The sequence below is a fragment of the Podarcis bocagei genome (genome assembly GCF_964188305.1).
Source record: "Podarcis bocagei genome assembly, chromosome: 10".
Classification (NCBI taxonomy): domain Eukaryota; kingdom Metazoa; phylum Chordata; class Lepidosauria; order Squamata; family Lacertidae; genus Podarcis; species Podarcis bocagei.
The window spans coordinates 42,304,652-42,330,911 of NC_138135.1; the positions used below are offsets into that span (position 1 = coordinate 42,304,652).

General features: G+C 38.6%; 1 protein-coding gene across 4 annotated transcripts in view; it reads right to left on the reverse strand.

The window, feature by feature from the left end:
- Nucleotides 1–26,260, reverse strand: part of LRRIQ1 (leucine rich repeats and IQ motif containing 1) — a 97,910-nt gene that overhangs the window by 17,344 nt on the left and 54,306 nt on the right. For all 4 annotated transcript variants that reach the window (XM_081211188.1, XM_081211187.1, XM_081211189.1 and 1 more), the window contains 2 exons: nucleotides 22,069–22,170; nucleotides 644–767 (listed from right to left, as the gene is read on the reverse strand). In XM_081211188.1, the coding sequence (XP_081067314.1) occupies nucleotides 644–767; nucleotides 22,069–22,170 (226 nt within the window). The remainder of the gene's footprint in view (nucleotides 1–643; nucleotides 768–22,068; nucleotides 22,171–26,260) is intronic.

Sequence of the window (26,260 nt, forward strand, 5' to 3'; positions counted from 1 at the left end):
GCATCTGCAGGTGTCATCTGCCTGACAGCCTTGATAACTATCCTCAGAGAAACTCTCTTTTGACTTCTGAAGAACCACCACTTACACAAAGATAAATCATTGAAGTTTAAAGGGAAAGCATTTCCTCAAATGTGAAGACCTGAAATTTTGTTTTTTTTAAAAGCTTTGTATTATTTCTGCTCCCTTTTTCCTTGTGTATTTCTGTAAGATATATTGTCCACTCTAGCCCATGCCTAGTTCAAAATACCATCTGCCATGCCTCAGCATATCGGTGCACTATTTAGTGTACCTGGTTAGCTATTAAATTACAATGATTTTGAATGCATTCTGTAACTTGGAGAAAAATATATGTTTTCCTGCATTTTTCATAAATACAACTATTTGGGTTTCTGACAGAAAAAATATTCATGGATATTATGAAGTGATATTTCATGCTGGCATGTCATAGCAATTCACTAAGGTTTGTGGCAGAATGAGATGCAGAATTTATTAAATTAATTCTCAACGGGAGTGTGTTTGAAACTTGGCAATCTGGCCTTTGGCAAAAAAAAAGCATATTTGTTTTAGGACAATTAAGATGGGTTTCATGTTACATGATGTGTTATTACAATCCAAAAATCTAATTTAAAGGCAATGATCTCACCATTTTTCATTTCTGGGGCTAGTTGCTTCAAAATCCCAAACCTGTGTATGAAGCCATTGGTATGTACGTTCTTTGTTCCTTTCCATCTTATCTGCGGAACCATAAGCAAATGCTTCTTCCTTACCTGTGGATGAGAGATATTTTCAAGTTCTAACCTTTTGTTGGAACAAATGCCAAACAAACAGCACTGATTTACAGCAGAATGCTATGCAGGTTTATGGGGCAGTGGCCTCAACAAGACTTCTTAATAAATATTCATAGGATTGGGCAGATAAGGTGGTAAGTAAAAACAGAAAAAAAGACAGAGCCCGTATTTTCTCCCTTACTTTCTTTCTCTGTACTTTGTAGCACACAGAATATTTGCAAAATAAGGCTCCATATAGAAACAGAAAGTACAAAATGTGTCTGTGGAAGGTTAGTAGGGCTACTAGAAAGGACCAGTTAAGTAAACAGGTATGTAAATAAGCTTCTATAATTGCCTTCCCTTTGATTATACCCACACAAGATTTCCTCAAAAAACATTCCAAAGGGCAGGTCCCCTCCTAGTGGGGCACTAAATAGCTGAGGTTTAACTGTGTCTTCTGCCTAGGGATGGCAGAGGATTGCCACAACTCTCATGCTTGCCTGAAGTCCGAAATGGAAATGAAGCAAGCAACTATGAGTGGCATTACTTTTTTGCTGCTTTCTTTTTTAATCCACAAACATTACACAAATTATCACATTATTTTCTGCATAGTTTCTGTGTTTCCTTTTCACTGAAATGCCTTGAAGTTAATTGCACAATTAATTGACCGTAATTATGTTTGTTTCAGGCTTTCAGCCATAGTGGGTAGGAAGACAAATAACCCAGGTTTTAATAGAAGCCTAACTGTAACAGAACAGAAAGCTCTGATTGTGATGAACACTGGATGGGACAGGAATTGCTGCCTCCTTATATGCCCACTGTGCCATTTCTGAGTTTTTACTGGTGGTCAGTTTTATTCTACGAGCCTTAGCTGGTTCCAAGGTGTGGTTAGCACTCAGATCTGGCCCTCTCCCTCTTCTTTCCAGTCGCCTTTGACTGGATCTAACTTCCAGGGGTCATTTACCTTTAACTTTTACCCACCAACCTTACTACTGATGAGCTTCTATCTCCTGATCCTGCGCTGTTCTCAAGGGATCCAGGACCTTACTCTGTTCTGCTTCTTCCTATTTTATAAAAAAATTCCTTCCAGTAGCACCTTAAAGACCAATTAAGTTAGTTCTTGGTATGAGCTTTCGTGTGCATGCACACTTCTTCAGATACCTATTTTATGTTTGTTCCCTTGAGTGACATCATTTCTACTTTTCATGTGCACCTGGGCCATGGCTAAATAAGATGGACTCTGCACTGGGGTGGCTTGGGATGTAGGATATACATGATGGACTGCGGTGACAGAGCTTATTTAGAAGGTGTTGTAATTGCAGTTCTACGAAGATGTAAAAGAAAAAAAAGTGGAGGGAGATGGGGATAGCTTGTGAAGAAGGCGCAGCAGAGACTGTACTTTTTGAGAATTCTAAGGAAAAACCATCTTCCGCAGAAACTGCTGCTTGCCTTCTATCACTGTGCCATTGAGAGCGTGCTCACTTATGGCTTATGTGTGTGGTACGGAAGCTGTACTACCCGGGACAGGTTGGGGTTGTGCAGAGTTGTTAAGGCAGCAGAGAGCATTGTTGGCTGCCCACTCTCCACCTTAGAGCAGATCTATGCCACAAGGTGCCATAGGAAGGCACTGGACATAGTAAAAGATCCATCGCACCCTGGTCACTGTCTCTTCGAGCTCCTGCCGTCGGGACGGAGATACAGGACGATGAAGACAAGAACGAGCCGTCTTAAGAACAGCTTCTTCCCCAGAGCGATCTCGGCCCTGAATGGGAAGCCTGGACTTTGAAAGTCATCTAATCTTCCTTGCTGTATTATACTGTATTGTTTTAATTAGTGTTTTTATAGTTGTTTTGATTTTGTGTGGAGTGCCCTACCTGGGTGGATGGAGCAGCCAAGTAATTTCGTTGTCCCCGAGAGGGGGCAATGACAATAAAGATATTATTATTATTATTATTATTATTATTATTATTATTATTATTATTATTAAATCCTGGTCAAACTCAGTACATGTACAAAAAAAAGATGAATTTGCAATATAGAAGGAACAGAAAGAAAAGAGCACCACATCCAAACATGTGTGAACCAAATACAGTACCAGACAGAAGTGAGGTAATCTCCTGTGCAGACATTGCTTCAGAAATGCAGCAGACACTCAAAAAGTTACTTTACCAACTCACAGCAGCTGGTAGAAGTCAACTTAGAAAGAAGAAATTCACATTGGAATATGTGATATTATATGTTAAAGATCTCTATACGTAGTGCAGACCTCTTGTTTCTGGCCTTTTCAGACCAGAAAAGCCTGAGACTTCTGGCTGATTTTGTGATGTGTAGAAACACTCAGTGTAAGGTGGTGGAATGAACTTCCAAATTCATTCCTGATTTTTCATACTGTGAACTTGGAGCACTGAATGTAATCAAGTCATATCTCCAGCACCTGTTTCCTAAAATCTATGTATTATCAGGATGATCTGTTGGAGCATTTAATCCCTTGGGATGATTATGTGCCATGGGAAAGTACCCTTTGTGATCACTTTGATTCTCTAGAGCAAAAAGAAACCATATTCTCTGTACTTTAGCCTGCTCTTAATTTTTCTCTCTCTCTTGCCACCAGCAATAACATTTTCATAGCAATGCTTGTTCTGTCTCAAGACATTTTGGGAACGTTCCCAGTCATTTTGTTAACAGAGTAACAAAATACACGGACATTTAAGGCAGCAATCACATGCACTCTTACTTGGAATGAAGCTCTAGAATGACTTACTTCTGAGGAAACATACACCGGATTGGGTTGGATTTACTAAAGACAAAATGCTAGCAAGCTTAGAAGTATAATATACCCCATGTGCAGGCTTACATATTAGTCATCTTGTATTGTGTTCCCCACTTCCCCAGTGGCGAAAAGTTGCATAGGCAATGCTAAATGGGCTTGGTTTACTTTGGATGAGAGTGCCGAGACTTATTGTATCGTTATGATATTGGCTTTATTTACAAATAATTATTTACAAATATACAAATTAACCCTAAGTGGAGGCAAAGCTGATCTGGTAACCCACATCAGATTTGCAGAGATGCCAATTCACAGCGTGCTTTCCCCTTCTGTCTCAAGTTCACACAAACACACACACACACACACACACCTCTGCCCCCTCCTCTTAGTTGGTATCCCAATCAAATGTATTCCCAACTATCTCATAACCATTTGCTCCGATCAGCTGACTATTCTGGGGTATTAAGCAGCAAATCTATCTAACTAAAGAATTGTTATTCAGGTAGGTAGCTGTGTTGGTCTGACAAAGTCAAAATACATAAAAAAAATAAAAAAAATTGTCCACTAGCCCCTTAGAGACCAACTAAGTTTGTTCGTGGTATAAGCTTTCATGTGCATGCACACTTCTTCAGAATCGTTAGTCAATAGTTGTCACAATATCAATTATTTAACAACATGGCTTCCTGTCATGCTGTATTTTAAACAGCTCATTGGTGATGACAGCCCTAAATGAATGTATCTAAACAGGCAAACCCTTGGAACATTTGCTTCAATTTAGTATTTTAAGATGTGACCATGACCACAGTGTACAGCAGATCATCTAGATTTCAAACCAAATCGTAATAGTCTTTCCATTTGATTTTACATCTCAAAAACGAAATGATCAAATGCTGTTCTTACAGTGACTCAACAGGAGACCTCTCCATCTGGCAGCTGGCTTTTGGAGCTTTTACCTGGTGCCAGACCAAAAGAGATTGACTGCGCTGCTTCTGTTCTGCATAGCCAGCTGACCAGTAGCCTCCCTGACTGAACTGGCAGAGGCAGTCTCTGGTATGGTGATGGAGAACTCTAGGACTATTGCCCATGCCTTTGCAAGGCTACTTTCCCCCGATCCAGCTTGAGCTTCATTATTTATTTATTCTATTTAAATATGTACAAACTGCACTTTCACAGAAAAATGCAGTATAATGAAGTGATGTCTCATGTGGTCATTGGCCTGACCCACAGGACAGGACATTCCCTGGATTTGGTGGTCTGGAATTGGAGTGGTGATGGCTCTATGACTCCAATGTCATGGTGAGACCGCTTCCTGTTGAACTTTAGGGCAACTCTATCAATTTTCCCCTGCAGGGGTGGGAGACCAATTAAGATGGACTCTCCTAAGAGTCTTATGGGTTTCAATGGATTCTTTAATTTTCTGGAAATTTTCCAGTGGACAGAGCTGGTGATCCTGTCAAGGCCTCTGTCTCACTGTATGGTGCTGAAATACAGAAGGCTAGCAACACAATTGCCTCATAGCATCCCCTTTGATGATATGAAGCACATTCAGCCCCCTGGCATACTGGAGAACTGTGCGTGGAAAAATAGACCAGTTCACAAATAAAAGTGCAGCTGATTTAGCGCACGTATGCCTACTTGTGATCGCTGAAGAATTGATGCTTTTGAATTATGGTGCTGCAGAAGACTCTTGAGAGTCCCATGAACTACAAGAAGATCAAACCTATTCATTCTTAAGGAAATCAGCCCTGAGTGCTCACTGGAAGGACAGATTGTGAAGCTGAGGCTCCAATAATTTGGCCACCTCGTGAGAAAAGAAGACTCCCTGGAAAAGACCCTGATGTTGGGAAAGATGGAGGGCACAAGGAGAAGGGGACGACAGAGGGCGAGATGGTTGGACGGTGTCCTTGAAGCTACAAACATGAGTTTGACCAAACTGCGGGAGGCAGTGTAAGACAGGAGTGCCTGGCGTGCTCTGGTCCATGGGGTCACGAAGAGTCGGACACGACTAAACGACAAAACAACAACAAATGCCTACTTATGGTGGCAGTGAAGAGGGCCTGCTTTGCTGCCTCTCTCATGAAATTTACTCTTCTAGCATATAGGTTAAAAAACATTGTTCAACACCATTCTAACTACAGTGGTACCTCTGGTTACGAACTTAATTCATTCCGGAGGTCCGTTCTTAACCTGAAACTGTTCTTAACCTGAGGTACCACTTTAGCTAATGGGACCTCCTGCTGCTACTGTGCCGTTGGCACACAATTTCTGTTCTCATCCTGAGGTAAAGTTCTTAACCCGAGGTACTACTTCTGGGTTAGCGGAGTTTGTAACCCGAAGTGTTTGTAACCCGAGGTGTTTGTAACCAGAGGTACCACTGTACTGGTATTTTGTGACGTAGGAAAAACAGTTAAATATGAACCCATAGTAGTAAAAATATTTTCTGGAACTTAAGTAGTTAATAAAATGACCAAATAATGTGACTGTGGAAAAAGGGGTTGAGTAAAATGGGCATATATGCTAGAGACTGAACAAATGCTAAAAATTCAACTACTGTTTAACTTTTCTGATTTATAAGTATAATTCACCTCCCACACAAAGCATCAGTACTACTGCTGCCAGGGTAAGATTAATAAAGAAAGTAGTCATTCAGTCCATGCATCCTGGATGAATTTCAGATCTCTCTAACACTGTGCCAGCATTCAGATCTAATGTTCAAGGTTTTTTGTTTTGTTATTTGTTTAAACAGGCTTGAGGTTGCATTAAGAAAAATGGAAGACAGGTATCATGGCAATCTTATTTGTGGTCTGAAAGCAATGCATAGTAATTTGGATTTTTACTTAAAAAGGTAAGTGGCTTATACTTTGATCATAGTGATTTGCACCAGGCTGAAGTCTTAGAAAACAAAGCATACATTAAGGAAAGTGCTTATATAAAAAGGAAAATCAGATTGACTCAGTGTATTTCTTCTATTGTACCTTTACTTTCTAAATTATTGTATTTTTCTGTGTATAAAACTAGTCCCCCCCCTAAAAAATAATGTCAAAATTCTGGGGGTGTCTTATGCATGGATAAATCTCCCCCATTTTCTTAAATTGGAGTCCCCCAAAATAGGGGATGTCTTATACATGAGGACGTCTTATAGACGGAAAAATACAGTAATTTTTCAGGGTCATTACAGCATACTATGAAATAGGGACAATTACAATAAGGTATATACATGCACATCATTTACGCTTATTACAAACAGCTACTCCCATTAGTCCAATATATGTTAATGTATAATTAAACCAGGAATAGTTAACCTGTGATCATCCCTGATCAATTCTAGGAGCTAGAATTCAAAGCATCTGAAGGACCACGTGTTAGCCATTCACAAGTTAAAACAACAATTGTGGATACTTCATGTACAAAGCATGTAGTGCAAATGATTTTGCAACGGTACACATTTTTGCACTTTCAGGAATCACTCCTGTGCCTAAGTAAACAAGAAACATGCAGTGTGCTTGTAAGAGAACTTATGAATATTATCTGTGGATAGATCCCAGATCTTGAATATTCATGTTGAAATTTCAGAGATCATGGGTCTCATTAAAGCAGAAAAATATGGGAGCTGCTTCTTTACACATAATAATGCCCATGTTGTAGTGTACCCAACCCAAAGGCTCAGAAAGACTCCTGTACCTGGAGGAACAGCCAAAGCATAAGTGAACCAGTTGAAAAGCATAAAGACTTGACTAAAATATAACTGTTTATTAAATATAATTTCTTTGATAAAGAAAGCATTCATGCCAAACTGACCGCAGTGCAGCTTGATAAATCAGGACCTAGAAAGTTGTGAGTAATCACCAGAAACATGGGCTCCCCCCTCATCCTCCCCTCACTGGCATGCCAATTCTGGTTGGTTTAAATGATTTACAACAACACCGGAGCATCCATATTTGTATTGTCTATGCCTTGCATTCTTTGGTTGTTGTGGTGGAAGAGCCAGTGTGAAACTGGAGCACATATGGTGGAAGTAGAAGGAGTCATGATGAGAAAAAGTTGCAGAAAATCATAATGGAACCATTTTCATTATGCAAGAAAGAAGCACTTTATGATACAAGGTTAAACAATGAATGAGTGGCAGCGTAGCTAAAACATTGTAATTTGCTACTTAGGCAATGTGGTTAGCTATACTATACTCAAAGATTTACTACGGACAGTGGAGTAAGTTGGATAATTTGCATGGCACCAGAGGGGATGGATGCAAAAAAAAGATGCATTTAGCAACATTTGAACTATAATACTTGGATGACTGCTGTTAAAAGTACAGGTAATGCGTTCTATGCAGTATTTGAGGAAAAAGTAAAAACAAACAAACACAAACATTAAAATCTTAATATGCATTTTGCAATGGAATACCTAATAAGAAAGTTGTTTATATATTACATGACTATTATATATTTCCTTTCGCAAAATGCAGCTTTAAAAACCTCCTCAATTTCAAAGAGCACACCGGTTACAGAGCACCGTGACAGCTCAAGTAAATTGTAGCATATATAGCCTGGACTACTAGGAAAGTCTGACAAAAATCTAAGAAAGCAGACCTGGCTAAGAGTCAGGAGTCATGCTTATTATATAGAAGTCCCAGGGGTATCTTTCAATCAGAGGTCACAATCGAGGCAACAGAAGCAGTGTCACGATATCAGAGAAAGGGCCAATTCAGACCTGCTCCCTGACAGTCACTGAGGTCAGGGCTTGCGGCAAATCATTGTATTACAAGAGAATATTCCCTGTACACTTTTAGAGCTGTCATCTGAACAAACAAGGCCAGGTCATCTGTAGGTTAAACAAGAAACCTTTGCTGACAGCATAAACCATATATTCTCTTTAATTCCTTTTTAATTTTCATACCTGTATCATACATTTTAAAATGAATATTCTTTGTTTCCACTTTATTCACTTCAGTAAGAAATATTTCCTTACTATAATGGACTGTTCACCATCTGCACAATTGTTAGGCAACTATTTAAAAAGAAATGTGTATCTGCAGTTAAGGTCTTAGTGATGGGGAGGAAAAAGGACAATAAACATGGTTGATATATTCAATATATTTTGCGATGGACCTCATTGACAGTTAGCCTGATGTAGCACAAAGAATCCACATATGGAAGCAGGGTTCTGCACACAGAACTGGATCTGATACTCTGCATCTTTGGTCAGATACCCTCAAATTTGGAAAGCTGTGTTAGACAGGTTAAAACCTGCCATAAGGTTGTTCATGTTGGACCAGGGTCCATGTGTGCATCTCCCAACACAGGGATGGGAAACCTGTGGCCTTCTGTAACCATTGGCCATGCTGGCTATGGCTGACAGGAGACGGATTCCAAAAACATCTAGGAGGGCCACAAGTTCCCCATCCCTGCCGTAATAAATGGATAGTACACACTAAGGGTTGAAAGTGCTTATCACCAGATTGGAGAGGCAAAGTCAGTTCAGGTCTTCCTTATCCTCCCCACCCTTACACATGTGATGGATGTCAAAGCTGACCTTGCTAGTGCCCTGGTTTGTTTGGATTTTTTTGTTATTTATCTATTTATTTTGCTTTTAGATTGCCCTTATATTGACCCCAAAGGACCTTAGATCAGTATAAAAATTACAACAACAATTATGTTAAACCACAATTAAAATATAACAGGCAATCAATGAAAAGGGTTCAGCGGCAGAAGTTACACCTTTTATTTGCATAGTCTTATGTTGAAGATCTGTAGGTAGATAGTGGCCATAAAGGCTGTTCAGGTGCAAATGAACAAGTTGATTTGGCATGACTTGCTAGTAGTTTGCAGACTGCACATGTTAATAGTTTCCAATGCGAAGAATTTTAATTTGGGAAGTGTATGTTAGATATACTACATGCACTAGCACTTATTAGAGAAATGTCAAGGGGTTATACTGCTGTACAATCCCATTATTAAATATCTGAATCATTTCTAGCCATGCCTACAATTTCTCATAAAAGTTTCTAAATCTAGTGTACTTACCTTCTATTTGTGCAGATTAACCGAAAAGTGTAAAAGGTATATGACTTTGTTCCTTTTATTTAACAGCACCACATTTTCAATATCTAGGCTTCAATTTTGCAGTCTTCTCACAGTGTTTTGTTTAAAATAACATTTCACATCATCAAAAGGAATTATAATATGTGGGTGTTCCACAACTTTATTAGTTACAAAAAGAAAGAGCATTAGCTTGTGTTCAATATTAAAAACTATGTCAAAAGGAAACAACCTTTTGGGAATGCTGTAACTCTCTGACCTCATTAGGACAATCAGTCCTTCATAATGCTATAGTTAACATCCAGGGCATAGAAAAATCAGACACCCCCCCCCCTAAAACTTGCAGTCAATCACATTATGATATGCCCATATAAGGATTGTCCATGTCCTAATCCATACACTTAACATTATTGTAGGTACTAAGGCAGGAGCATATTAAGAGGTAAGGCAGGAGGACTACATAGGAGGATTGTTCTAGAAAAAGAGATCAGGATTGGGTCATGTCAAGACACAGCATCTAGTACCCAAACATGAGCCACACTGGATGCATTCCCTGACAGATGGTCAGCTGACCATTCACTGTACATATGTGTTTGAACAGATGATTAGCACTACAAAAGAAAACAATGCTGACCATGTTTGATCACTGCTGAATACAAAGATGTTCCAGTTTATGCAAAATGCAAGGATGTGTCAATTTAAGCATGTTGGAGGAACATTCTTAAAGCGTTCTTAAGTGGGAGGCAGACATTTCTTTCTGTGCTGCATGGTCACAGGGTAAGTGTATCTAAAACAGACCACAGACCAAGTCAGTGGGATGATAAATGACACAATCTCAGCAGCAGCAACATGTCAATGGCAGCAATAAGATCTCAATAATATATGAACTGTTTGAGAATTTGTACACACCAACATGTGTTTGCGAAATATATCTTCATCATTTATATCCTGTCCGTCTGCCAACACTTTCTACGTGAAATAATTAAGGTTTACACACAAGAATGTAGCTTTCCATTCTAGATTGATTTAGTGCAGCATCCACATCATAGTTCTATATGTGGGAAGTTCCACTTTTAAACTACTGTTTAGCTACCTTCTTTATGAATGCCAATAGTTAATATGAATGCCAGGGTTATCAATCTACTATTGGGAACTATATGTCTTTCTTAACTATGAATATATATTTGGGGCCAAACTTGACAAGACACCATTCACATAATTAGCAACTGGGTATGAATAGTTTAAAAAAGTAAATAGATGACATGACCTCACCCCCATGTGCTGATGTGGGTGGTAATGAGAATTTAACCCATTGCTCCTGCTACAGTCCCATCCATGGGCCCTACATGTCTGCTATTTGTGTCCTATTATTACCACAAACGATGGTTGGACAGTGTTCTCGAAGCTACCAACATGAGTTTGACCAAACTGCGGGAGGCAGTAGAAGACAGGAGTGCCTGGCCTGCTCTGGTCCATTGGGTCATGAAGAGTCGGACATGACTAAATGACTAAACAACAACAATTACCACAAACAGGAGCTTTTCTTCCAATACAAATAGTAGGCACAGGTTTCCAATCCAGACTAGATTAGAGTAAAGCAAAGGGGTTAAGCAACCTCATTCCATGCAATAGGATGATGGTCTGGATTAGGACCTGTGCCTCACCATTCAAAGAATTGCTAACTGCATGAATGATGTCCCATCTTTTTTGGCCCTCAGTTATCTAGCTGGAGTTTCCATAACTGACCTTTATGTGTGAAAAAAGGACTTAAAATAACTAATCAAAGCATTTCTTCATTCACTGAGACTGTGCAGAGTGTAGGAAGAAAGACAATGAATGAGCTGAGGAAAAATACAGTGACATTTGTATTTGTATTTAAGAAGTCCAAGCATTGTAATACTTTATTCAATCTTTCTTGCCAAACACCCTATCCTGCCTCATCTGTCCCCTGCACATTCTCCCCTGAGCCAAACCTATTTGAATTTAAGTTGTTACTAAAATTATCTGTCTTTTGCACTCTAAGACCTAGGTCACAACCTTATTTAGGGGCAGGAAATAGTTATCAGGTCACTGACTGGTCAGATGAAAAGGATTTGAAATGCTTCAGCACTCAGCGATTTATTTCTCCAAATGACTGCCTTATGGAGTATAAAATATTTTAACATTCTTCCTTCCCTTCCATCTATTCTTTGTGTGGGGTATGGAAAAATCACTGAACTTCATACCATGAGGAACAAATTGGTGAAAAAGGAAGTACATTCAAAACAATCAAAATCAAATCTTTTGTATTGCCTGATCTACAGTGTTTGTTTAAATTTTAAAATTGTGATCTGTGGTGGCAGGAAAAACCACATACACTCCTACCAATGAACATAGCAGCTTGTTTACTGAAAAATAAAAAAGCATGATTCATTTTTTTAAATGCAACTTCTGGCTTAAGTATACTTAGGATTGCAGGCGACTGATTAAGAGAGTAAGTTCCACTGGACCTAGTGGGTGACATCAAATGCTGCCATTCTGTTTGATCCACTAGACCTCTACTAGTATATGAGAAGAGTAGGCAGAAAGCTTTCTGCTACAGTCTCCTCCCCACACTTGAAAATAAGCTTCAGACAATTGGGAAACTGAGTAAGCATGCCCAATCTTGCATTTGATGGTGCAGCCATTGCAAAATGCAGAAGTATGCATGCTGGGCTTTCAGTGCTGATAGAAGCGCTCACTCAATGGACATTACTACACCTGAAAGCAGTCTTTGTCTTAGCTTGACTGATATGCTACTATAATTAAGATAGATAATCTGATTTAACTAATCTTATGAATCCTCCCAGACACAATTTTGCAAGTTGATCCTGGGACAATGAGAGGTACCATCTTTATACTGCTCATGCACCTGAAAACCAAGTACCACATTATAAAATAAGAGGTATGGGAGCATTCCCCAAGTCTGATATCTGAAAATGTAATATAGAAAGGTACATGTGAACAATACTGTGACTTCTCTGATGTATTTCCATGTAGACTGCTGAGAGAATAAGACCTACTAAATTTATATTTTCCTGTAAATATGAAAACAATTAGGCTGCATGTGCCATCCGTTATTCTCAAACATGGAAGTACTTCTGTGTCACTAGCCAGTAACAGAGGAAAGAACTATAGCAGGCAAATTTATTTTGGTTTTGAATTTAAAAGCTAAATATCATAATACTAACAAGGAAGAACCAAACAATTCATTGTCCAACTATAACCTCTCTCTCTCTCTCTCTCTCTCTCTCTCTCTCTCTCTCTCTCTCTCATCTTTCTGAACAGGAAGACATTCCATTTCCAACAAGACTTTTAAACAGATATTTTTCCCAGTCTACATCTGTATTAGCATTGTTTTTTGCAGGCTCAGTGCAGTCAGACTGCAACTTCTACTTCCTATATTTGTTGCAGTCACCCTTTTTTCTTGGTCTTCCATTAGCCTCTATAGTACTTTGCGAGTCTTGGGTCAGCCCGTTCTCTTCCCCATATTTACCTTTTGCCCAAGTTTCACCCCTGACACACTGTAACAGACTTTTTATGACTTATGACTTCATTTCTCTTATGGGCCGGTTGGAGGTGCTGCACAGCCTAAGACATTTAGTTGTCCTCCCCTCTTTGAGGAAAGTGGATCCTGCCCATGAGAGCAACGAAGTGCAAAGGTCACTGAGGTCTGCAGGCACCTAACAACACACAGGAGTCTATAAGCTTCACTGACCTGATCAGAGCGGGGGTGGGAGAGTGTTTAAGAATGAAAATGCTTTTGCAAGAAACCTAGTAATCCTAAGACTGCAGTACTAAGATCACTAACTGCATCACCGGTAAAGATAATAAATGGTCCCATAAAATTTGGGACCAAGTCTGATATCTGAAAATGTAATATAGAAAGGTACATGTGAACAATACTGTGACTTCTCTGATGTATTTCCATGTAGACTGCTGAGAGAATAAGACCTACTAAATTTATATTTTCCTGTAAATATGAAAACAATTAGGCTGCATGTGCCATCCGTTATTCTCAAACATGGAAGTACTTCTGTGTCACTAGCCAGTAACAGAGGAAAGAACTATAGCAGGCAAATTTATTTTGGTTTTGAATTTAAAAGCTAAATATCATAATACTAACAAGGAAGAACCAAACAATTCATTGTCCAACTATAACCTCTCTCTCTCTCTCTCTCTCTCTCTCTCTCTCTCTCTCTCTCTCATCTTTCTGAACAGGAAGACATTCCATTTCCAACAAGACTTTTAAACAGATATTTTTCCCAGTCTACATCTGTATTAGCATTGTTTTTTGCAGGCTCAGTGCAGTCAGACTGCAACTTCTACTTCCTATATTTGTTGCAGTCACCCTTTTTTCTTGGTCTTCCATTAGCCTCTATAGTACTTTGCGAGTCTTGGGTCAGCCCGTTCTCTTCCCCATATTTACCTTTTGCCCAAGTTTCACCCCTGACACACTGTAACAGACTTTTTATGACTTATGACTTCATTTCTCTTATGGGCCGGTTGGAGGTGCTGCACAGCCTAAGACATTTAGTTGTCCTCCCCTCTTTGAGGAAAGTGGATCCTGCCCATGAGAGCAACGAAGTGCAAAGGTCACTGAGGTCTGCAGGCACCTAACAACACACAGGAGTCTATAAGCTTCACTGACCTGATCAGAGCGGGGGTGGGAGAGTGTTTAAGAATGAAAATGCTTTTGCAAGAAACCTAGTAATCCTAAGACTGCAGTACTAAGATCACTAACTGCATCACCGGTAAAGATAATAAATGGTCCCATAAAATTTTTAACAAGCCGGCACAACTACCTGTTTTATAGACAAATGTGTGAGACTCCAAAACAGAGAGCCTTAAATTACAAGAATTAGCATGTAGGGCTCCACAAACATTTTTTGAGGTTAAAAAGGGGTCCTCATACTCCTAAAGGTTGGGAACCATTGTATTAGAGCACTGATTAAAATAACTTTTTCCTCAAATCACAATATAGTTTTACACTATTACCTCTAGCATACCATGATAATATTTCATTACTTCACTTTGAACTTGGTGCTTAAACTCCAGTTCTATTCTCTAATAATATCTATCTGAATATATATTTATTATTCACGGCCAGATTAGAAAATCAGGCACAGATTTTATTTTTAAATTTTGTTTTAAACAATGAGAAAGCAGACAACTTCAACTATGTAACTGAAGCTCCAGTGTGTGCAGTGTATGGACCCTGCTGCCTTACAACTTTTGAGAGCACTGCTGTTGTGAACTGGGTTTGCACTCTGCCAGCAAGGCAGCTCTGACCCATGGAGAGCACTCCTTCAGATCAACACTGCCTCAGGCTTTGCTGCGTTCTCCAAGAAGTCTTACATTTCAGGCATCAAGTTGAATTTCTTCTGGAGATGATTAACCCAAACCCATGACAGATTTTTTCCAAGATATCTAACTCCTTATGTTTATTTTATCCTGGCTCTTTTTGGATGTACTGGACACAAGTAGCCTACTCATTTTACATGTTAAAGGGCTGGTGGAGAGCCATTAATTCCTTAAAATGAGAAAATATTTCAATGTGCAGGGCTCTGTTGTGTGAGCTCACACTAGATAATAAGAAACAAAGCTACAGGACTGTGATTCTTGAGTAAAAGATTCCCTTCTGTCTTGGAAGGTTTCTTTAAAAACACTTTTCATCACATTCCGAGGCACAGATCTTAAACCTTATAGAAATGCTGCCACTGCAATATTATAAATGGCCAGTTTCATGCAATTTGGCACACAGATCTGGAATCAACAAAGAATGAATTTCTTGCAGTTTCCAGTAGCTAATTGTATGTTATAGATTTTGTGAACCATCTCTAAGTAAAATTAGATTTTGAAGATTCAAAAACAAGTTCTGCTTTTGGAGATAAAATAATAGTTTAGGAAGTCTAGTTATTAATGTCTGAAAACAATAGCTGAAAGGAGCCATAATGTGTAATATCCAATGCCAGACATACTTGAAGCTAACAGACATAACTAACATAGGTTCATTGATTTCAATGGGTCTTCCCTGAGTATAACTTAGTTGGATACAACCTAATATCTTTATTTGCTCTTTGAAGTGATACCAATGATACTTTTATAAAATGATGCTTACTGATTTATAAAAGACATAAAACCAATATTACTTTCAAATCACACGAATAAGTGTCACTGGGGTCATCTCATACATTCTCTAAAAATACAAAATGAAACAAAAAACTAACATCCAAAGATAATGTAAAATCTAGACTAGTGATACTTTTTGTCTTTCCCTATTTTAAAAAATCAACCATAGCATTCTTTGAAAAAGTCCAGAGATACTGATATTTATATTGTAAATCCAACAAGAGTGCTTAGAATTCTAGCCTCAGCCAATGTTATTAGAAAGAGAGAAGGTAGACTGGAGCCCTAAATTCAAGAGAAACTCAAACTGTTTCATGAAAAGAAAGGGTGAACCGTACTAATCTCAGACATGTGGGGGTTGATTTTGCTTCCTTAGAGGTATAAGATAGTTTATCTGAGCTTTCGCATGTTGCAGGGCTGACCTTTGGCACTAACACAGGCCCAGAAAGCTTTAGCTCAAATAAATAGCACAGAAAAAATGCTAAAAACAGTGGCCTAGCTCCTTTAAGATGTTACAAAATATCCAAGAATATTTTAAAGGGCACAAGCTCCTTTCATCTGATTTAGAGATTAAGTAAAACATGTGAATGGTCTCATTCCAATGGTCTACATTTAGAAGATGCCATCATATGTACATTCATTAGGCAGAAGGTTCAGGCAAAACAAAAAGTCAAGACTTCTGGTAGCATTCTTATCTTGCTAGTCTAATGCAGGGGTTCCCAAATGGTGGTCTGCAAACCACCAAGAGATTCATTCAGCTAGTCTGAGTCCACATTAAATATTTGTATTGATCTTTAATTGAATTGCTATTGCTTCTTTTATTTCTTATATTGATTTTAAATTATATTCCATGGAATTCAAATTGTAATACTATAAAATAGTTTATACTCATTAGAACAATCATACTGCCTAGATACCCATATATTGTATTGTACCACAGTTTCAAGCACTTTTTTCTTTCATTTTGTTTTACCTTCTCTCTACCCTTTTCACTTTATTTCTCTCCTGAAAATTTTAAATAAAATATAAATATTTTAAAAAGCAATTGCTACAACAGTAAGTAAGTAAGTAAGTAAGTAAGTAAGTAAGTAAATAAGTAAATGGTCTTCCAAAACCCTCAGCAATCTTCAAGTGGTCCACGTGGCGAAAAAGTTCTGGAACCACTGCTCTAATGCCTTCAGCTTCTGGAGAAAGTTCTAGGATGGGCTTCCTCAACCTCGGCCCTCCAGTTGTTTTGAGACTACAATTCCCATCATCCCTGACCACTGGTCCTGCTAGCTAGGGATCATGGGAATTGTAGGCCAAAAACATCTGGAGGCCAAGGTTGAGGAAGCCTGTTCTAGGATCTACATGCCCACTGTCCTGGGTAGATCACTATAAGAAATCCTAGGCTGAGATCTGCTTCAAGTCTTCAACCTGTATCTTCTTGTACTTAAGATCACTGGGTACAAATGTACTAAGGATTCCACTCTTTTTAAATTTTTAAGTAACTTCTTCTCACTGGCAATATGGGCAGTTGTTGGTATTTCTGTCTAAAAAGCAAGACTCATGTCTTGCCAAGGAGTTATCATAGACTTTGGAGACAAGGAGTTGTCATAGACTTTTATCATAGATTTTGGAGTTGGAATGGTTCCCAAGGGTCATCTTGTCAACCCCCTGCAGGAATCACAGCTAAAGAATGCCTGGCAGATGGTCATCCAAGCTCTAGTGAAAAACCTCTATAGAAGGAGTGCTCACCACCTTCTGAAGGAGTCTGTTTCGCTGTCAAACTGCAAACAAAGCAAATGGGTTTCTTGCTCTTGATTTTGTTCTGTTGTATCTTGAACCTAAGGCACTGTGATTGTCTTAACAAGAAAGTGCAGTATAAGCCATCCTTTGCCAACCAAGTGCTCTCTAGATGCCAGGGGCTGATGGGAGCTGCAGGCCAAAACATCTGGAGGGTGCCAGTTGGCAGGAGGCTAGTATAAGTAAATAAACTAAATTCAAGGTCAGCTAAATGTTTGGGAATGGACACGTAGCCTATCCTTTGGTCTGATCCAGCAGGACAGATCTGTTGTTCTTAAAAGCTCGGATGTGAAAAACAAAAACAAACAAGCAAAAACTTTGTTAGAGCAATGCAGTGCTGCTGCAGATGTAATCCTAAAAACCACATGTAAGCAGAAGTCTGCCTATGGAAGACAGTGCAGTCATTAACAGGTTAGATGTTTTGAAAATACGAATGTTGAAATTCTTAGAATACCAAGCAAACTGTGGTCCCCAAGGAAAATGATTATATTTTCTGATCAGGAGGCTAAATATTTGCATAGTTCAACTTAAAAGCAAGAGAGATTAAAATATCTGCATAGCATACAACTACCAAAACATCAACTTGTTTATTTATTACCATTTTATCCTTCCTTTCTTCAACAGAGCTCAGAGTATAAAGCATGGTTTTTCATCTGAAGCCAGGTTTGATTTCCTCAAGAACTGGAACAGCTGGTATATCAGCCTAAGCTGAGTAAAGGCTCTTCTGGCCCAACTGTCAACTGGTAATTCAGATGTAAAGCTGAATCCAGGAGTTTGCTCGAGCAACAAACCTGATTTTTCAAGCCATCTAAGGCAGGTTGAATCCCTACTCCAGGGTAGCTCTCTCCTGACCAGAAGCACATCCATTATCCGAAGTGAGCTTCAATTTGTTAGTCCTCATCCAGCTCAATACCACCCCATCATGTGTTCAGAACCATAACAGCCTGCTTCATATTAGATGAAAGGAGAAATAGAACTGTGTGTCATTTACATATCGATGACAATATACTCCAAATCTTTGGAATACCTCTCCCAGTGGTTCCATGTAGACAATGAACAACATGGGGGACAGAATTGATCCTTGAGGGACACCATACACCAATGGCACACTGAACAGGAATCCTCCAACAGTACCTTCTGGGGGAAAAGACCAGTATCACTGCAAAACATCTCTGCCAGTCAGTCCAGAAGGATATCATGGTCAGTGGTCTTGAATGAGAACAAGAGAACCTACCAGGACTTATTCCCCCTCTTAAGTTCCCAGCTTGGATTGTCTACCAAGGCAACCAAAGCTGTTTCAGTTCAAAACCAGGCCAGAAGTGGAATTCAAAAATAGATTGTTTTCACCCCATGTGTGTCTGTGAACTTGAATCACCCAGATTCCCATTTTTTGTTGGTTTTGCAAGCTTTTATACTGCTACTTTATTTATTTTAGATTGTACATTTATTTTTATCATATTGCTTGTTTTTATAGTGTACATCACTTAGAGAGATATAAAATATCCAGTGGCTTTTATATCTTTAAAGGTACCGTATCTTTGTGTCACGTGTCAATGATACCAAGTTTAGCTGTGGATCTTGTACTGGCAATGAATGGAGCTAAATATCAGATGGGGCAGTAACAGTGCTGGTGAAATGGTAAACTGCAATGTTCCATCATATGAGATCAGTACGAACCTGGTATTATGGTAAAAGCATGCCGTTCCCATAATTAATATTATCTGTACAACATTTTGCACTACACCCCATATGGCAGTTTTGCTGGCTTACCATACACATTGAAACAGCTTTAGCTGAATCAATGTGAGGTCAAGACTGTGAAAGTATGACTTGGCATCTATCTCTAGCTGTTAGTGAGCCACTGGTGCATTGTTTCAAGTACTATCTGTGCTGTTACAGTAGATGGCTGGGATTTGTCAGAAATTCTTTGTGTAGATCTTCACAGAAAATTCATTTCTATAACTGTTGGTTGCAATGTGCTTCTCATTATGATGATTATCCTCCCCTATTCTAACAAATGTAAAAAAGATGCATTACATGACATATTTGTGGTGCATTTTCATATCCAGCAACATCAAAGTCTGATTACGTATATAATGCATATGTATACACATAGTTATTAGTTAAACAGTAGGCTCTCATACATGTAATTGACATTATATACTGAATAAGTATCCCCCCCAAAATTAGCCCTCTTTGCGGACCCCAAAGGACTATACAAAAGTTGTAAAACCTTTTCTCTTCACTTCTGCTACATTATACTCCATATATTCTCCAACAATAAAGGAGGTGATCCTTCCATTGTGTTTCAATCTTGCCTATCCAGAATAAGCTTTTTTATTTTTAAAAAATAATTACGTTTATTTTAAATATTTATATCCAGCTTCTAAAAAAACAGAACAACCAGTGGTCTACATACAAGTTAAAGGAATAAAATATAAAAATTAAGAAAGATCACTGATCAAGAATGCCTGGGTGAATAAAAAAGTTTTCATCTGCCACCAGCAAGATACAGATGTAGCACCAGGGATTCCAAAGAGAGACAATGGAAAAGGCCTCATCTCTGGTTACCACCACTGACCTCACATTTGAAAGAAAAGGAGGAGGAAGAGAAGTACTTTGGAAAGGAAATTTTATTTCCTTGCATAAAGAATACAATGGGCCAGTTTACACTTAAAAATAGGCCAAATTATAGTGAATAGTGAACGAATGAACAGTGGAAAAATTGCTGCTACTTCTGCTGCTGCCATGCTTCCTGGAATGCAGCTATAGTTCACCTTAGTGACAAGCAAACCTAGGCTCATTATTTGTCTTCCTCAGGCAAAATATGAATGGTAAACCAATAATTACAACTCATGGTTTGATGTGGTTTGACAAACCACAAGCCCATGTTCAGACGTAATGCTAAGCCAAACCATGGTTTAGCTCCAGGCAGCATGACAGCAGCAGGACTTGGGGAGGAGTGAAGGAGTAATGCTTTTGAATCTCAGTACTCACACACTCACTCTTTCATAATAAGCCATGGTTTGGCTTAGTGTAAATCAGACCAGTATCTAAACAATACAAACTATTATTAAAGTGGGATCTCATTGACCCAATAAACTGGGTTACAAGCATCCTTTCTATCCATTATAAAAATGTTTCATAATTCACTAATTGGACAATACATTAAAAACAAACACAGACCAGAGATGTCTTTCCCCCTATCATTTCCCCATCATTAAAGAACAATGCATTTCATGTGTATGATGCTTGCGTTCCATAAGAAGCTGTATATACTGAAGTAAACTGGAAAAAATGGCCATGGTAAGAGCATCTCCCAGACAAAAGGATACTGTGCCATACAGTATAACGAATTTATATTGAGGTTGCTGCATTGACTTCTATTGCTATTTCTGCATACTCAAAAGTCTGCACGTGCACAGGAACTATGTGGATTTAAAGCCATGGATACCACCTGCATCACTTTCTTTCTTATGTCCTTGTCAGAGAAAGATACCTATGGAAACAATTTGCTTCTATACTTCCCTGTTGTGTCAATTCCCCAGTTAGAAGTTTGTGTACTATACTACAATAAATAAATAAATAAATAAATAAATAAATAAATAAATCACACACTGTTTAAACTCTTCAGGATAAATATGCCTGCCCAGCAATCTCTATTCTCCTACTGAGTTTTGCTGCTATCATCCTACAAAACCTAAAGTATGAAAAATTTGAAGCAAGGCAAGAACTGGATGTCAGCTCAAAATAATTATATTATAAATCTAAGTTAAAATTGGTTTTAGTCTGATCTATTAACTGGACATTTTAGTACAGGTAATAAATGCTTCCCCACTACAATTTCTATCTGTTACTAGAAGAAGAATATTTAAATCCTAAAAATATGAAACACAAATGTGTGCAATATGAAAATAACAAAACAAGTTAGCCACATATGATTATGAATACCGTAAAAAACCCTTGCATATCTAGTAGCCAGATACAATTTTGGATATATATTATTTCTCTTCCTTATTGTGTCAGGATTTATTTTAACACTGATAATTCAGTCAAAATGAGAAGAAGCAGTCAAGAAACATACTATGTATTTGATAGTCTCATTCCTTATACTTTTTCACTACTGTGATATATTCCAGTTTAACAAAAATGAAAAAGTGTTCTAATTGTTTCACTTCCTAGGGCATCCCCTTTCAAAACTAGCAACCCTTTTAACAGATAACATATGTGTACTTGCTGCTGATGTTAAATTCCCCCCTGCCTCCTGCGATTCCAAACATTCAAGAAATAAAGGAAATATATTTTCTATGAAGATATCACTTAGTTAGGCTCTCTGATAAACTGAAGTTTAAAATTTCCACCTGGGTACTCTCTCTCTCTCTCAGTGTGTGTGTGTTCAAGGGGGGGGGGGTGGACAGCAGATTTGCATTATCTGAATTAAAGTGTTTGTCATTGTCAACCTAAAAAGAAGTATTTTAAGGAAATTGATCCATACATCTGAATGACTTTCATAATTTCGAAAGATCTGAGAAAAAAGTCAAACATAAAATGAAACTCCTTTGCATACCTTCAAAGTAACCAGTTTTTGCAGTCTGTGCCTTCTTTGGTGGTTTCACAGGGGGATGTTTATTTTCATTGTTTTTGAACAACGCCAGGCGCACAGCTGGGTCTAGACGACATGAACAAGTTAAAATCAAAAGGTCAGATCTTGCTCACTCATTCCCTAAAAGAAGTATTCGCCTTTTAGCCATTTATTAAGGGGGGGGGAATCTATGTAGGTTTTACATCATCAAGAGAAAATATACTATTTCTAACATTAAAGAGTTAAAAAGAAAGGAGAAAGGAAATCACTTTGATATATGTGACATATCTTAAACAATTATTCCATGGCCCAATTATTCTCTGGGCCAGTTTCTATGGTAAAGCAAAATGCCAATTAAAATCTGTATATTTAAAATAATATTTAAATCTTCTAGCTGGAAGCTGCACTTTCTTTTTTTAAAATAATAATATTTATTCATAGGTTCAGAATAATAAAAAAGAAAAAATAGAGAAAAAACAACACTACAATACATTAAAAAGAAGAAAAAGCGCAAAACATAAAAACCAATACAGCAATACAACAACAAAAAATAAAAAAGAAAGAAATAAAGGCACAAATCCCAAATTTCATATCTTTAACTTCCATTTGCTTGTTTCATTGACCTCCTCACTCCTCCCTTTTTGTATTCTAGTTTAATTAGTTATTTCAGCAAATTCTTTCCATCTTTCTCAATTTTTGTTAAATAATTTATCTTAACAATTTAACCTAATAATTAACTCAACAAATCCTTTCCATCTTTCCCCATATTCTGTTATTCCAATTACCTTAATTTATTTAACCTTATCTTACCATAAAGTACCTTAAAGCTTGAATCTTAATACTCAAATATACATAACCCCTAATATCATTTCTGCTAGAGTCATATAGTTTCATTCCAACATTTTCCTTAATATTCATTGATTTTAGGCTAATTCCCCAAATAAAAAAATTTCTTTATAAATTTTCTTCCAGTCTTCATCAACGTCTCTTCTTCCTGGTCTCGGGTCGTGTCAGTCCTTACTGTCCATTCCATCTAGTCCATCAACCTGGAAGTCTTATGTCCAAGGCCCTTAAGTCTCTTCCATGTCCCTTCTGCAGATCTTCTTCTTCTTGTTTATACTTGCCCTTTTCCTTGTCATTTGTTGATCTCTTTCTTAATTTCTTTCCTTTCTCATTGAGGAGTAGGTCTCTGGGGGGTTCCAACCCAAAATTGTCTCCACCTCACTTCATAAAACCCGCCCATTCCCCACAGCCCCACTCCCCACAGTCATCAATGTAATCCAAAAAATATTTAAAAACACATTTCAAGGTCTCTCCAAAGTTAGGACCCTCCTCAGCTCCAGACTCCCCCTGGCCCACTCCAACTTCAATCTTCAATGACAGCGGCTTATACTCCTGTAGGGCCTCGGGTTTCTCCATTTGTATTATTTGAGGTGCAACCGCATCCTCCTCCATTATCTTCTGCACTTGCCCAGTCAGTACAGGTTCATGAGTTGGTCCCTGAATAGTTTCTGTATCAATATTCCCTGTTTGTCCACAGTTGTTAACCACAACAGTCATCAAGTCCATTTTCTCATTCATCAAATCCATCTTCTTGTGCATCTGTTCCAGCAAGGCACTTGTCTTGCATAAAGCAAGCACCCAATCTTCCTCCCAGCTCATCTTTAGTCAAGGTCAGAAAAGACTGGTCCCACGATCTTAATCTCACAGCTGTTGAGTCCTCAAGTAAACTGCAGCAACAATTTAACAAGCTCCCTCTAGGGGAGACAATTTCTATTTGTATCCATTTTTTTAAGGCAAGCCCAACAAAGGAAAATTACTTTCATTTTTCAGATATTTTTCAGATATTTTGTTTCTTTAGAATGCAAAAGGCAACATTGGAATCAGTCTATTTCTCTTCTTTAGCTATCTGTCAAAATGTTCCATTCACTGTCAATGAACCTTTCCAACTATTTCTGTCTCTGACACCCCGTTCCCAGGTTAGAGATGGTGGAAGTTTATCCTTCTTCGCTCCCTCTCCTGCAGGGGTTAAACAAAGTTCTCCCCCCTTTTCTCCTACTTCCAAGGGGGTTTCAGTAATTATAAATGAAGGAAATTAGGCTTTTTTCACGGCTTTCCAGGCTTTAGCTTACAAAGTTTTTGCTTTAGTCTATATACAAAAAGTGGAAGGGGACTTCCTGTTTTGAACCTTCCCGCACTTTCTGTTGAGTAGGTCCAACCTACATATTCTATAACTAGACTGACCTGTTGAGACTGCCGAGGATGTTGAATAATGGTGTCTATTTCAAAATTGGAAATTATAAGCATCCTATAATCTGGTGCTAACTTTAAAGAAGACCTATAATAAATATTTTCAAATAATGTGTTGCATAAAGTGTGTTACTTGTCAAATCCACCCGATGAAAACAGGCTTCCCTACATTTATCGTAATTCTACATCCCCTTGCCCGTACAAAAAGGTGCTACAATGGCAACACCTCTCACCTTGGGGAGGGGAAAGAAAAAACTTCTACTACATCCAGTACCTGAAGTGTGGGAAGTATCAAACAGATGGCCAGTGCTATCTGCTGCTTGGGGGCTACTCAGGGGGAAGGTGGCTGATTCCACTTACTGCCTCCCATCTCAGTAGGTGATCAGTGCTATCAAATATATCATAGAATCGTAGAGTTGAAAGGGTCATCTAGTTCAACCCCCAGCAATGCAGAAATCTCAGTTAAAGCATCCGTGACAGATGCTTCAATCATCTGCCAGCATTAATCATCTGGAAATGGGAGATTTTCATACACAGCACTGTACATGTAGCACACTCCTATGGACAAGGACACCTGGATGATGCCCAGGTGCGTCTCCATTTAAACATATTAAGCTCCCTTCACACACAAAAAAAACCGATGGTGTGGAAAAGTCTCCATCATTGTTCAGAACTACATGTTTGTGAACAATAGTTACGTGTGTGGGGCCAACTGTATGGACCTTTCCACTCGATAAATACCTGTAGGGAATTGAAATCAGCAGAACTGTACCTTTATTCCTATGGTTTACTCTATCTATGCCTTTATTCCTATGGTTTACTCTTACGGAGCAAATGTGTATTTTATTATATTATGCACTGGTAACAGAAACTGGAATTACATATGATGTAGACTAGAATGTTAAACCCTATCATTTGGATGATGTGCCATTAAAGATAAGTTGGCTTGGCTCTAGAAAAAGTGCTTAGCACTGTAATGTAAAACGAGACACAAGCCCTTGATAAAATTTATATATTGTTTGATTTTAGTGAAAGCTTTAAGTGGTTAAACTTTGTTTAAATGGGGGGGGGGGTTGTGTGGGAGAAGAACTATGACAGAGTATTTGTGAATTACAGACCAATCCAATCTGTGAATTGCTGTGCTGGCGGGCATTTGGATAGAGAGGAAGTGTTCCTCTGCCCAGCCTTGCTTCACCACCCTCCACTGACAGTGGCCAGTGGAAAACCCTGAAATGCAGCAGGGTAACACACATGATCCTGTAATTATGAAGTGTGCCTTGTTACAGTCACATGATAGCACTGGGCTCCAACTAGGCGTCTTTGCAGCACCAGTCTGAGTGCTGGTGCAGGAAAGGGGCTTTTTAAAATCCCCAAGTTCCACTCTGAGTGGCGTGAGTGGTGGGGTTGTGGATGCAGTGATTACTGTGCTACTCCATCATGCCCAGCCACTGCCAGCCAGGGATTAGGATTACGGGCTTAAGAGGATAAATACTGCATCTTCAAGAATCAAAGTATAATGAGGAACACAGTTCCTATCTTGTCAAGACATGGGAAATAACACTTTGTGACCATGGGTGTTTAAAACCAAAGTGATACATTGTGGACTACTGCTTAATTAAGACTGTGCATTCTCCACACTTGGAAATCTTTTGACGTTCTGCCAGTTCTCCTTGGCTGCAAAGTGTTCCAGTATCATGCCCACACTTTTCCGATTATCTCATATTAGAGAAAAGTAGTTGGTGTGGATACAGTAGATGAATAAATCACAGCACACATTTGGTATGGTTAAACTGTGGCCACAACTTATTTAACTGCTTGAATAAACATTCATAACTGTAATGGATTAAAGCAGAACAGCCCTCTGATCCATTACCTGACAGCACTGGTCCAGCAAAGTACTCAGACACCAGTTGTCTACAGCACAGCA